Source organism: Zootermopsis nevadensis, unplaced genomic scaffold (genome assembly GCF_977971745.1).
Source record: "Zootermopsis nevadensis isolate Lab colony 2312 unplaced genomic scaffold, Znev_1.0 Znev_ptg000010l, whole genome shotgun sequence".
NCBI classification, from domain to species: domain Eukaryota; kingdom Metazoa; phylum Arthropoda; class Insecta; order Blattodea; family Termopsidae; genus Zootermopsis; species Zootermopsis nevadensis.
In genome coordinates this window covers 9,016,273-9,030,861 of record NW_028259142.1, presented here as the reverse complement: position 1 = coordinate 9,030,861, position 14,589 = coordinate 9,016,273, and the positions used below count along the sequence as shown (strand labels likewise).

Genomic DNA, 14,589 nt, shown 5'->3' with positions numbered 1-14,589 from the left:
CGTTTTCGTAACACTCGCCAAACGGTCGGTTGTGGAATGCCAGTCTCACGAGACGCACGTACCGCTGATTTCGCAGGACTACGGACAAAGCTCTCCCTCACTCGTCCAACGAGAGCATCAGAAACACGCGGGCGACCTGGAGATTTGTCATGGCGAACAGAACAACCAGTCGCAACAAAATTCTTGTGCCAAGAGTAAATTGTAGGACTACTGGGAGGATCCTTGTCATACTGGGTGCGAAAATTCCGTTGAACCATTGTCGCAGTTTTGGGTTCTTCAAACGAAAGCACACAGCAAACGCGCTCCGCACCTGTGAAAGAAGTCATTTCAAAATGCACTGCCGCTTGCGCTCGCGGTGACGGAATTCGATACTATAGCACAACGTTAGTGAAACTTGATTTGTTTTGCTACAAAATAACACCTCAACCGATTCTGTAAGCTTTGTGATTAAATTTCTATACACTTTCAAACTTGTAAAGTCCTTTTAGAATCATAATGTATATATATATATATATATATATATATTAGACTTGTAGTGTATAATTTAAAAAAAGTAATTGCATTAAAATAATATTTGAGCTAAATGGACAACCAGTTTAATATTGAAAGTCTGCCTCCGGAACCAATACGTGGTCTAATAAACAATGTCAAATGCCTTTAATCGTCAATCACCTTATGTAAGAATTTCACAATAAATGAGTTTATTCTTCTTTCTTCTTATACCCGTTTTTCTCCTACGTAGAATATAGGCGTCTCCTTCCGGGGCTGACTGATCTATTTTAGACATTTGGTGGGGACGTTTTGGAAGTTTGACCAGATACATGGTTGGGAAATTGTCGCTTAATTTTGCTTACGAAACATCTCGTTCATGCTCGTTAGGTTCATTTACATGCCGTAAATCTATGACATGGGACAGCCTGCTATACTTCCCAACCATGTGCAACGGATTTTTATCACCCTTAAAAATCCTTCGACCTCGGACGGGTTTGAACCCGCAAACCTTGTGTTTAGTTACAAGCACGCTATCACTAGATCACCGAGAGCGATAATAAATGATTTCGGATAGTAAATATTCAGTCACCTACATATAATAAACCACAACTTATTGCTGATTGTTATTACTTTTGCCACGTAATCAAAGATCTTCTGGCAAAATTCTGTTTTTCATACAAAATGCCATTTACGTGATTGAGTATCCTAACTTAGGACTAGAAAGTGGTTATCCGAAATCTACTAGTATGTTAGGAGTTGCATCAAACGCAAAAATACCTGCTGCGTTTAACACCTATTCTGGTAAGACTTCTGACTTTTACAATGTTGGATATTTCATCGAAATACACGAATGTCAGTTTAAAGATAATCTTTACCTGTCGAGCTATACAATATTTCCTTGAATATCATCAAATATTAAATCAGCTTATGCAGACACTAACTGTGTGTTATATTTTTGTCTCCTTAATAACACTTCCTTTGAATTTAATGAGTTCACCAAAGCAGTAACTAAAGTAAACTGACAAAGTCCTTCAGTATTTGGGATAAAATGCACTTCCCTCATAGAAAAACTTGAGAAATTGGGAAAAAAACTATTTTGAAAATAATTGGCATTAAAATAAAATTTATCTTTTTTTTTAACATTCTTCTATAATTTTCTTTTCACCACATCTAGTATAGTTAGAATCGTCCTGTCACCCACTGTTACTGTTGTACGTTTGCTGGTTTCCATAACATACATAAGTCGCAAATCTTTAAATTCATGTGGAATATCAATAAATTTTCCATCACCATCTCACCCGACCCTCTTGGAAGAAATACAAGATTCGTACATTTTTAGAAACACATTATTTGCGATATCGAAGTTCACCGACTCTACTATTTTTAAATGAATGTCCCTCACATTACAGTGTTCAAACTCACTGAATTTTTTTATCTTCAATCTCGTTCTTTCCCGTTTGGGAAAGACTATAACAAAATTGGGAATGCCAAATTGCCCTGAAGTATCTGTTTTTTAACATCAAACTCTAAATATTTACAAGTAAAGGTTTTTTGGTGGCACTAGTATATGTTAAATGCATAATTACATTCTGCTTTGAAAAATATTAAGCTTTAAAATCAAGTGCGTAATTCATATTGCACTTAACAACAGGCATTCTAATTGCGATAGTTGAAAAATTACATGTCCTTGATGTATTTCTTTCTTATTTTTCAATATAACATTTTCGTTGGTGATGTTACCCTTTTCTAAATATAATAAAAAAACATATAACGATATTATGATTGAAACTTAACAAAGTTAAGGATGAGTAAGTTTTGACCTTTAAAGAAATGTCAAAAAAATTTCCAGAAAGAAAATTTTAAAAAATATTTAACATTATTAATTCCCCAAACATTATTATTAAGAATGGAGAAATTGTTGAACTTAAAGATTTATATTTGGAGAAAAGAATTGCGGAAAATTGAAAAAATTGTACTGTGGTGGAGAAAAAGCTCTTTGTGAGAGTCTGGAAGGAACTGTTGTACTGGACGGACGTATAGACTTCAGAACTTTTTATCTGCCTGTGTGATCTGTTTTCGATCAAGCGACCCTTGGGTCGAATACACTGAGAAGCAGAGTAATCCGATTCGAAAAGCTGGAACGGTTATAATGGAGAATATACGTTCTAATGTATCATATAACTTCTAAAACATGCAGTTATCGGGTCTGACTCAATCGGCATACAGTTCTTTGAATGGAATCTTCTTGGAGACGTTCGAAAGAATTCTGTGCACTATGCTGCCTAAGGTGTAGAACACAGACTTGCCAAGGTCATCAATGACGAGATGTCAGTTTTCATTGAGAAATGTGTTCATGTTGTCACCTGTAAAGACACAAATATCAGCAACTGACTTCTCTCTGTTTTTACAAACCGGCCTATTTCACTAATTACATAATTGCTATAATATGATTTACCCTTAATTATATTAGTTAACTAAGTCCGCATTTCGCATTTAAACAAATAATATAAATCTTTCGTTAAATAAAATGAATTAATACTGCAGAACAGAATGCTAAATCCAAACACCCAAAGCCATGTATGTGTTTTCTTCCCACCATTAATATATGTTTGGGTGTCTATGTGGTACATTTAGATCATTACAATAAACATTGACTGGGAATTTAGTAACGAAACACAGTTACTTCGAACATGACGTCCAAGTACAAGCTACCATTACCTCAAAAAACCATTATTGTTTTTTGAAAGATTTTTCTCAGTCGAAGGGCCACATACATTTAAATAATGATTCGGTTCACATAGGCTGTATTTCCTGTAGTATATCGCGTCCATTTCCAACCCTAAATTTTCAGTATGATGTTCTTCATTCTGTTATGTATCCTCTTCGTGCTTTCTTCATTGCTCTTGTTGTCTAGACTCGTTCTTGTTCTGTATTATCTCTCCCCCTTTCCCACTCTTTATCAGCTCACTTGTTCCTGTTCAAAATATTCGTTTTGATTTCAGTTAAAAAGAGTATCCCATGGATTCATTCCCTGTATTAGCTTGAAAGACGTTCCGCAGTTGAATTGGAATTCCCTAATTAAATTCCTATATGTTGTCATAGTTATAAGTATGTTCTAGTTCAATATATAGGACCTCACCTAGAAATTTATTTCCGTTGAAAAGGTTTTCTAAGTGCAGTTTCATCAACTTCAAATTGAAATCCACGTCATAAGCTTGCGGAATCAGGTACACTTCACCGTCCTGTAACGTGTTCAGGGTGTAGTTTGTTGAATAATTGCCACTGAGCCCATCTGGAAAAAAAGAACTTTATTAACAAAAACAGATATTGTAGGCATTTAATAAGCCTAATAATTAATTCTATGGTTAAGGATCTCCTTATGCCCATCAAGAAGTTGAATCGTTGGCTATTAATGATATTGTTTAAGTTCAGAAATTAAAAATTAGATGAATATATAATTAATGTGAGTAAGTAAGAGCCTGAATGGAAGTGATCGTGATCAATTTGACATTTCTGTCCTCTATTCCTTTGGACAGAATGAGGAGGATAGAGGTCGCCAAGCCTTTTTCGATGATGGGAAACTAGGATAAGCTTAGAATTTGTATCCTGAGTGATATTAATAGAGAATAAAAGCGTTCTGAGTTGATTAAATTACTAATATTTTTATATAACTTCTACTGTTTTAACAAGACCTTTTAAAATCATTGGGCGCCCTCCATCTCACAAAAATAAGCCAGCTAAAAGTAGGTTACCTGAGTAATTTCCTCAGGAATGCAATTAAAATATCTTTAGACTAAGAGCAGTTTAGAAAAGAAATAAAGATAAAAAGTGATCTTCTTAACACGCACACCACGTACGTACATAGGACCACCGATTGAGAGATTTGTGCTATTACCGCTCTTCATTAGAGCAACCACCAGCAATTTTAAGCCAGTCCATTCCTTTGGAACCCAGGCTTATAACAACTTTTCACCTTATTTGAAGTTCTTTAGTCAGCTTTTGGTATAGATTTCTTGAAATCGCATTTCACAATTAACTTCTCTCTTACTTTATTCGTCCTACATAGAGCCAGCGCGAGGTGTAGGCAAGCATGGCTGCTGCTGAGAGCCTAGCGACTGATATTATTTCTAATTTCTGCACCGTATTACGTAAGTCGTTATTGTACTAATAGAATCGAGGTATTGATGCGCCTGACCTCCACGGTGGTGGCTGCTCCGGTTTCTCCGTGGCATCTGAACAATTACTCCATACTCCATACACACAGAAGAAGACAATGGCAAACCACTTCTGTATCACCTGCCTAAAAAACATATATGAACAGGTCTCAAACCCAGAAAATAATGGAAGGATCCTGTTCATAATATATCGCCAAACTCCTTTAAAGGAGGCGGCTTAATTAAGAAGAAGAATGATGCGCTTTATGTGATTCTTACACAAATGTCGCAGGTCATTGTTGTTATTTTGGTCATTTATGCACTCAATTTATGCTATGAAATTCTGGCACAACAGTGACTTCCGGTCAATGTTCTTAGGTAATATTTGCACTGATGTGATCCCATGTCCCATTGTTGCCTCACTGGAAACTTTGGATCCAATTGTTTCTTAGTAGTGGGTTTCATCAATGGCACCTTCGGTTTCAGTGTTTAGAAAGCGCTTCAGACAGACGGACCACAAGAAATTTCATTTGCATGAAAGCATGGTATATTCCAAGATGGAGTCTCGATATTTTACTAGAAATGCAGTAGCATATCGGTCAGATTAACCATATCTTCTTTTGAATTTCAAATCCGGATGCTTCGGAGAACTAGCAACATGTGTCTGTCAGCGGCAGTGAGAATAGCGGTAGGTACCTAAAATCACACTGACAGCAAAAGGAAATATTGTATTCGAGAGTTAAGGAAGTTCCTGTGACGTAGACAACCTGGTAGGCAAGTGATGATTTGCGGGCGAGTAACACCTTATACCTGTGTGGAGAACGTTGGTATTTTGTAGAACGATATTTCTCGCACCTCTTTGCCACCATTCGCTGACTATAGTATCCTCATTTATTTATTTGTTTTATAAAGCTCACTTTAATAACTTACAGCGTTTTGAAGTATTCCCAGCTAAGTTTACATCAATTTAGAATAAGCACGACGTTTTTCGGTCTGCTAGAAGTGCAGTACACTTAATTCTCGCGTACATTATATACTAGTAACACTAACCAAAGGAGCCATATATCGGCAGTCCTACCAACGTCCCAGCCATTGAGTAATTTCCATTCAGCATAGCATGCGGAATTAGGAACGAAACTCGGATGATCTGCTTCTCGAAGTCAATGCTGTCGACAGAAAGACAGACGGTGGTCGTTAGGAAAACACCTCATACGGTGTAGTAAGATTGAAAAAGGTTATCAAGTGAATTGTACAAATGAAAATTGTATTGTAACTGGTATAGCACTGATTACACATCGGTTTTTCATGACAAGAATTACAGGTAAATAGCCAATTCTAACGTATCCATTAATTTCAGCCATACATTTCCACATTACAATTGCTAAAATTGAAGCCGTGGTTGTTTCTGAAAATTCCGATTCCAAGAAAATGTCAATATGAAAATCGCCTACCAATTTCTAAGGCCGGAATATGACAAAAAAAATTTTATTCAACCATTCTCAACATTTTTTGCAGTCACAAAAAGTCCTTCTGATATATAGTTATGCAGAATTAAAATATTTTCTAATAAAGAATACAAATCATGTGTAGCAAAAATTCTCTTTCACTGGCATCTACTTTATTAAACCATTTCATAGGAATGAATAGCCGTGCCTCTAGGATGTACACCTGCATTCACAAAAAACTCAACAGCTGTGTCAGTCTCTATACATATGCACCATGTATACTCTCTTAAGGGCAACTCCACAATACTAAAATTGAGAAAACAATATCATGACCTGCCCACGCGGCCTTCCTTCAAAAGAATGACTAAAGTACAAAAAACACTTTGAAAGAATGTAACATTTGGGATTTGTGAAACTCATTAATCTTGCAAGTCATAGATGGCAAACAGATGCCAGACATCACCAATAACAGAATCCAGAAATCAGGAACTACCACATGTCACAAGTCATGAATGTCTAACTATTATAAAATACCAACAATAGAAGAGAAGTGAGCGCACGGACACCAAAATAAATTTTGCCCCGTTATACCATATGTATGTTATGTTTCCAATCAGGAACAATTATTTTATGACTGTGTCCATATTTAACAATATCACATTTCCTATTACAGAATTCAAATACGCTGGTGTTAATGCAGACCGTCTGTTAGAATACAACTGACTTTATGCAGAACAAAATTTATGGTTGACTAGAGTTTGAAGTTCCTTGAACTGATTCCTTTACTGGAAACAACATATAGAAGTTTTTATATTATTTTAATATGTGTATTCCTATTTCCTCATGTTGTTGCTAAGCTAAGTATTCTTAGATTGTTATTTAACAGCTGAAGTAAGTGTGTGTGTTCGTACATGCATGAACGTTTGTGTGTATCTACTAAAAACCCTAGTTATTCCTCTCATTGACACATTTTGTCTGTAATATGGAAGAAATGCGTTACAACATATGGCGAGTGGATGACGTCATTTTAAAATGTGAAATTCGAGCAACTACGACAAATGGCTGCTTGTTATACCACATACAGGGCATAAGATGTTTCTTACTTTAACTACCACTGCAAACTAAGTAAGAAAGCGTATATAATTCTTCGTTTGGATGTTATCCACGGCCAAAATGTTGTTCAATTACAATCACAGTGTTTCGTTAGTTGGTTCACAAATGTGTCTTCAGATGGTAGGACAACACCGCACTGTGTTGGGTGCCGTGGGGTAGCAACTCTCAGCCATTATCTCCGTGAACAACAAAGTATATTTTGTTTACCCAATTGAAGACAGGCGTAGAACCAACTGGTATGGATTTAATTAAAATACTGACATGGAAAAAGTAATAAAAACACCTCACTATCGTTATAAGCCGTTAGAAATATATATGTAGGGCTTTAGATTTTTCACATATGTTAAGATTACTCATGCATATAAAATCATGTATAAAAACAAAACTCATATAGATATCTATTCGAAAGTTGAATGTGTCCTGGGTGTTGAACCGTGTAGTCTGTTAGACGTTTAATGACGTTTCAAAAGTCTTGCTGCCTACCTCACCGCCTTCTGAAACGTCTGTAAACTCCTATAAGTCTACACGGCACAACAACCCAATAGAAACAATTTCTGGTCACACCAGCTTAAAAACCGCAAATATTACGATATTTATTCATTCCGTTCACAACAAAGAATTATCTTTAAAAAATTAGCGCCCCTTACATAAGGTCTCCGGGTAAACAAGTGTTCTTATACCAGATACTATTTGTATGATTGAATATATTAGTTTTAAATTCATAAGCCGATATCCTAAACCTGGTACTGTGATAGCAATCACATCAAACGTCAAAAAGCAGGCTGTTTTAACACCTATCTTGTATAAACTTTCATCATTTACAATTATGAATAAGTATCTAACTAATTAAATGGCTTATGAATCGCGAAGGTTCATCATCGAAATAATTAAAGCCCTCCACAAGTCTCTGTTCTCGGCCAACAAAATCCAGTCGCCTTCAACTAATACCTTCTATAGATACCGCTGTATTTTATCCTCCCATATGTACATCTAAATAGCCCGGCGGTCTTCTCTTTTCAGGCATCCCGACCTTTATCCGGTGTACACCTCTTGTCCCATCTGTAACCGCTCATTAATCACCTTGCCGGGTTATCCTATTTTTCTTTTTGTACTTGTCAGAAACCCAACTTTTGTCTGCTAGGTAATAAGGTTTTGTATTATCCACTTATTGTCCTGCTTCTCTTTTCTTAGTTTATGATTCCTGTGTATTTTATTTATTTTTATTTTTATTGTTCTGTCTGAAGACAGGTCCATATATTATGAACAGGATCCTTCCATCCTCTTCAGGTTGTCAGGGACCTGTTCATATATATATATATATATATATATATATATATATATATATACACACATATATAAATACATTCTTGGCAGATGATCCAGAAGTGGTTTGCCATTGCCTTCTTCTGTGTGAGTGTGAGTGGAGTAATTGTTGGGATGCCACGGAGAAACCGAGGAAGCCCCCAGAGGAAAATTCTGTGATGCCTTGCCCAACACAAGTTATAAATCTGAGCACCACCGGGAATTGAACCCGGGACCCCAGGATTACAAGGCTAGCGTTCTGACCGCTAGACCACCGTGGCGGCTTATTTTATTTATACACAGAACTATTGTAAGCTTGGGATCGACTGTGGACAGCCGATACTGAGTAATGCAGCGGTACTTGAAGTACGTGGGAACGCAGAGTCTTCCGAGTTCCTGGACTTGGATATTCCCTTGTGTCTGAATTACCTACATTTAGCCTAAGTGAGTTTTGTCGCTAGTTAGCGATGACCCTTTGGAAGTAAAAGTGTGGGAGGGATTCCCTGAGGATTGGGTGAAAAGGAGGAGGTATTTCGAACCTAACCTGGACCCACACCAATAGGAGTTGAGGTTACATTTTCTTTTGGGTAAAGCTGGGAATTTTGGTTGTGTAAAATTAAGGGGGCTTACGGTATAAAATGGACCATTTTGGCCACAGAGAGGGAAGGTCACCCAAGGGAAACCGAGGGGGACTGAAGTTCAGCAAGCCAGCCGAGGCTGTCCCCAAAAGACGGCCAACTAGGCGCAACGAGTGGTGAGTCCACTCGGCTACCCTGACTGAGGTTTTCCGTGCTTTTGTAAGTCGAATGCCAGGGTATAACTAATTGGGGGCACGGCCCGCCACCCCCCGAACACGGAGCCCTCAGCTGAAGTGATCTCCCCCCCCCCAAGTCGCAGAAGCCTTCAGCCGAAACGGCCCCTCCCACCCTGGGTTCAAACCTCAGAGAACCAACCAACTAAATTCTTTGGAAAAGTTGACTGACGGGATAATCTCCCATCAGCAGCAACAGGCCGTAGTTTGAATGCCCGCCACGACGGAACCCTGTTAGCGTTAGCAAAAATGTCCGTTTTTAGTTATAAGGCTCTGTTTACCATTTCCAGCAATGCGTTTCCTACGCAGGAATGCTGTTACCCAGCAAGGGACGATTTTTGCGCTTGCGCAGGATACCGCCTTCAGTTAGCTTTTTGGTTGGTTGGTTGGTTGGTACAGAGAGGGAGATCTGCTGTGCTCGACTGACTCTGCTTCCTGCTGACTGCATTTGGTGGTGTTGGAGAACCGCAGCGCAAAGGAAGGAAATGAAATGACAAAGTTGCGTGCTCTAAACGAGATGTGCGGCCTGTGGGTCAAGATGGAAACGTGCGTCGCACCGAAGGGGCCCATGCAGTGCAAGCGGTGCCAACGCTTCGGACACGCACAGCGGAACTGCTGCTATGCACCCAGGTGCGTGGCCTGCGGTGACGCCCACACATCCTGGTCGTGTGCTACCTCCAAGCACCAGCTGAAGTGCTGCAGCTGCGGGGGCAACCACACTGCAAATTACAGAGTTTGCAGTAAGAGGAAAGAAGAGAAGGCGGCCGCTGCAAAGCGTGCGAGAAGGGAACGCGGTCGAGAGGATGGCGTCTCCACACGCCTGCCGGCGCCCTCATCGGCGCCAGCTAAGCCTACTCCCGAACAGGAGAACCTGGGACCTAGCGGGAACCACGTGGTCCGTGGTAGCCGCGTCATCAAAGCCAAGACTACGAAGAAACCCACCCCAACGCCGTCCGGCGCTTTTGGACGGGCGGAGCGGCCGGCTGTCCCTTAGTACGGCAATGCTAATCCCGCTTGTCCTGTAGTGCCGAAGGTGAATCCCAACGCACCCGCTTCCAAGAAGACTGGCACCATCCTACCTAAGTGTCAGTCCCCGCTCCAGGAAATCGGAGATCTGGAGAACCTCCCGACAATAGCCTGCGTCGAGTTAACACGTCTTCTTCTCGCCGCGGCCTCTTCCCTTCCACCAGGGGAGACCCGTCCGCGAGCCGTCCTCAAAACCGTTATATTCAACAGGGCATAGATCATTACCCTGTGCCGATCTCCGCTCTACAGCAACTGGAGTCAACCGCCATTCATCTGGTGCTGGCAACCAGGAAAGTGAAGCTCGTGGTGGCATACCTCTCTCGGACTTGACCGATTGCTTGAGCGGCAGTATCCCGGTCCTATTGGCTGGTGAACTCAAAGCGTAGCACACGAACTGGAATTCTAGACTGAACTCTGCGAGCGGTTCGCTCCTGCGGGATTATGCCAACAGAGAATTCTGTTTGATCTACGGGCCGGACTCCCCGACCACGGCTCCCTACACATACAACGGAACCCCCCATGTCCTTGATATTTTACTCATCAAGGACTTCGTCCTACCGATGTATGTGACTGTCTGCCCTGCACTCAGCTCAGATCATCTGTCCGTCCTCATCGATATCACGCGCCGGTTATCCTTTTAAAACCTAACTAACTGCCCGGACTTGGCGAGAATGGACTTGGGTTCATTCCGGGCTTGTCTCGAAAGCAGACTTCCGAGGAATCCCATGGTAAAGGACGAGGAGGCAATCGACAAGTGCATCGAAGATTCGACCAGTGCCGTCCTCGATTCCACAGCGGCGACCGCTCCCAAGCGTCGACACCGCTTAGACAGGCGACCGCCTCTGTCCGCTAGTATTCAGGATGAAATACGCCTAAAGAATTCTTCTGATGAGGCGCTGGCAGGTCACGAGGAACCCCGCTCTCAGGCTCAGATTAACCGTCTCCAGAGGTCTGTGACCTATCGGCTCAACGAGTGGAGGAACCAACAGTGGAGCGACACGCTCTAATCCTCGGAATGCGGGGACCAGTCGCTTTGGAAAATGAATAAGCGGGTTATGCGAGTCCCTACACCGTCGCCCCCCTTGCTATTGCCGCGAGTACTGGCTCTCTCGAACTCCGAGAAGGCAGAAGCCCTGGCCGACAACCTTGATGTTTAGTTCAAGAAGGTGGACAACCAGTCGGACCCGGTTGTTATTGACATGATTAACGAGGTTATGCGAGCTTATGCGTATGCCCCCGCAAGTAATCTGAAATTAACCAGTCCCTCGGAGGTCATTCAGGCCATCAAGGGACTCAAGGTTGGCAAGACTCCGGGCACTCTCGGTATACCGAACACGGTCCTGAGACATATTTCACGGCGTGCGATAACCTTTCTCACGAAAGTGTTCAACGCGGTCCTCCGCAGGCAGCACCTCTCCTCGACATGGAAACACGTTCGCTTGATATCCATCCTGAAACCTGGGAAGGACCCCACGCTACCTTCTTCCCACAGATCCATTAGTCTTCTTGACAAGGTCGGGAAGCTCTATGAGAAGATCATATTAACAAGGGTCCTACACGAGGTGTACGAACTCAGGCTGCTGCGCGGCAAGCAGTTTGGGTTTCGACCCAGACACAGCACGACGATGCAGCTGGCTCGCCTCGTTTAAAGGGGTAACAGGAACTCTGACGAGAGGCTGTTTTAACCGGCGCGGTTTTCCTGTATGTAGCAAAAGCCTTTGATAGAGTCTGGGTCGAAGGCCTCCTATACAAGCTGACCGTTCTCAACTTCCCGTCGTACCTTGTGAAAACCATCTCATCCTACCTCACTTGCCGGACATTCCAAATTTCCCAGTCGGCCACGTGCACACGTCGTACCATGCGGGCCGGAGTTGTACAGGGCGGACTCGTCTCCCCTGTGCTCTTCAGTCTGCATGTCAACGACATACCAACACCTTCCCGTCATGTCGAGTTGTCGCAGTACGCGGATGACACGGCTCTCGTAGCCACATCCCTTAGTCCAACGCTTCTCGTTGGGTATCTGGAGGCCAACCTCGGTGGACTGGACCTGTGACTCTGGACCTGGAAGTTCGCCATCAACGGCTCGAAGAGCACCGCCGTTTTCTTCATTAATACTGGGAGTCGAATCCTACATCTCGGAGCGGTGTACTTTCTCGGACAGCCGATAAAATGGGTCAAAACAGAGCAGTATCTGAGGGTCAAACTCTACGCCCAGATTACCCGGTCGGTGCACGTAAACCAGGTGGGAAAGAAGGCGGCACAACGGTTGGGTGTGCTAGGTCTGATCCTTAATAGGAGAAGTTGCCTGAGCTTCAGGAACAGTGTGCTGCTCTATAAGCAGCTCATCCATTCCATGATGGATTACGCATTACCGATCTGGAGGTCATCTGCTTTCAGCCACGTTCGGATGCTGCAAGAGTTGGAATCAAAGGGTCTTCGCATTGCTAATAACGAGCCTTTGTACGTTAGTAACAGGCATGTTCATGAGGATTTGGGGATCCCGCGCTTTGCCGACCATATTAGAGCACTGACTGAGATATATCAATCGAAATTTCAGGTGTGGGGAACCCCTTAGTCCGGCAAATATTTAGACAATTGTCCCGAACGAGAGCTGACAGACGTCACCCAAGGGCAACCGATGGGAGATTAACTTCTGCCCTAAACTAGTATTAAAATTGATGTGTTCCGCGGGCAGCAGTAACGAAAATGTTACGGCTAATGAAGTGAATATCAAAATACGAATCTTCTGAATATGACCTGTGGCCATACGCAGTTTTCCGTCCACTTCTTAGGACTGTGTTGTCCTGTAACTTCGATGACCATTGATATACATGATTTTGCACCGCACACTTCTAGAAATCCGGATTCGGCCTGTGTATCTAAATTCCGTTTCGATTCTGTGGCGTTTAGCTCTCTGCTGTTGGTCCGCCTGTGGGGGCGCCCGCTGCAGAAAGTTCTTTATTTATCTTATAAAACTGTGTGCGTCTTACAGTGGAACTCGCTCAGGCGTATATTTTGTTTATCTCTTTTATTATCTCTTGTGTATGTTTCTCAGTGTATGATAATATATTAAATTGAATATTTTATGATCTTGCGCCTTTTCCTTATTGGTTGATCCACGCCTATACACATAGTTGACAAATGCATATAGAAGATGTAGCAGAGCGTATTTTATTATGTTCATGCGTTTTTAAATTATGGAAGCCTCTTTTATATCTGAAAGCGTACTTGGCCCTTATCCCAATGGTGGGTTGTTATGTTACATTTTTACTTGTTGAAGTTATTGTCCAAATATTATTTAATTATGAACCCCAATTACTTGATAAATGAGGAGGTCGAGTACATACTGCGTACCCGAGGGATTCAGAGTGATGTAGATTTGCATTTGCTCAGAAAAATATTTCGTTCCGTTATGTCGGTAGCTATCCCTATTAAGTTCGAGAACTTGGGAGAAGTTAACTTGCAAGGACTTTGGTGGACCATCTCATTTAACCGAGCGTAAGATAATGTGTGTGTTTGCTTCTTGACATTCCACTGAAATTTCAGTGCCCCATTTTGTAATTCAGCGAATCGACGATGAGCAACCGAGGCTAGCTATCTATCTTACCACCGTCTCTGTGCCACTACCTGTTGTAAGTACTGCGACTGTTGTACAGTCCAGCCCAGGTGTTTTATTCCAGCCTTCACTCATGATTTTCCGCTTCCTCCACTAGTGGGTTCTATTTCATCTACCCCTTCAATTTTTCCGTGCTTACTTAGCTTGCTCATCCACTTAAAATTATTTGTTTATCTTTATCAATGGTCATTTTTTTAAAATTCACGACGTTTCGGAGGCTGGTTCTGCCTCCGTTGTCAGGTGAGAGGTACCTACTCTGTTTGGTCTCTTAGAAAGAGCTAGTCTCTGTCATTGGACTAGCTCTTTCTAAGGGACCCAACAGCGTAGGTACCTCTCACCTGTAGACGGAGACACAACAAGCCTCCGAAACGTCGTAAATTTTAAAAAGTATTAATAGAAAAAGTCCTGACAATAAATAATTTTAAGTGTAAACTACCGTCGTCAAAGCCCTTTAGAATTGAATTGATCATCCAATTGAGAGGCTGTTACAGGAATTACCTGTAGTGGATGGTCTGAAAATCAATGTTTTGTTGGATATTTTGTGAACTGTAATCAAAATTCGTAGTTTGTTTCCAATCCCAAACAGGACACTTTTTGAAATTATTTATCCGTATAGTCGAGAACCTTTGA

At 41.6% G+C, this 14,589-nt stretch overlaps 2 protein-coding genes across 7 annotated transcripts in view; one reads left to right on the top strand and one right to left on the bottom strand.

Moving 5' to 3' along the window:
- LOC147874225 (uncharacterized) overlaps window positions 1-14,589 on the top strand; it is a 40,065-nt gene that overhangs the window by 19,735 nt on the left and 5,741 nt on the right. Inside the window, exon 4 of one of the 6 annotated variants that reach the window (XM_087346477.1) lies at window positions 9,608-13,432. The exons of the other annotated variants lie outside the window; for them this stretch is intronic. Coding sequence (XP_087202603.1) covers window positions 9,608-9,743 — 136 coding nt within the window. The 3' untranslated portion in view covers window positions 9,744-13,432. Of the gene's footprint in view, window positions 1-9,607; window positions 13,433-14,589 lie in introns of those variants that run through there. 6 annotated transcript variants of the gene reach the window in all.
- LOC110838466 (uncharacterized) overlaps window positions 5,311-14,589 on the bottom strand; it is a 163,727-nt gene continuing 154,448 nt past the window's right edge. The window contains exon 4 of the mRNA XM_087346472.1: window positions 5,311-5,812. Coding sequence (XP_087202598.1) covers window positions 5,692-5,812 — 121 coding nt within the window. The 3' untranslated portion in view covers window positions 5,311-5,691. The remainder of the gene's footprint in view (window positions 5,813-14,589) is intronic.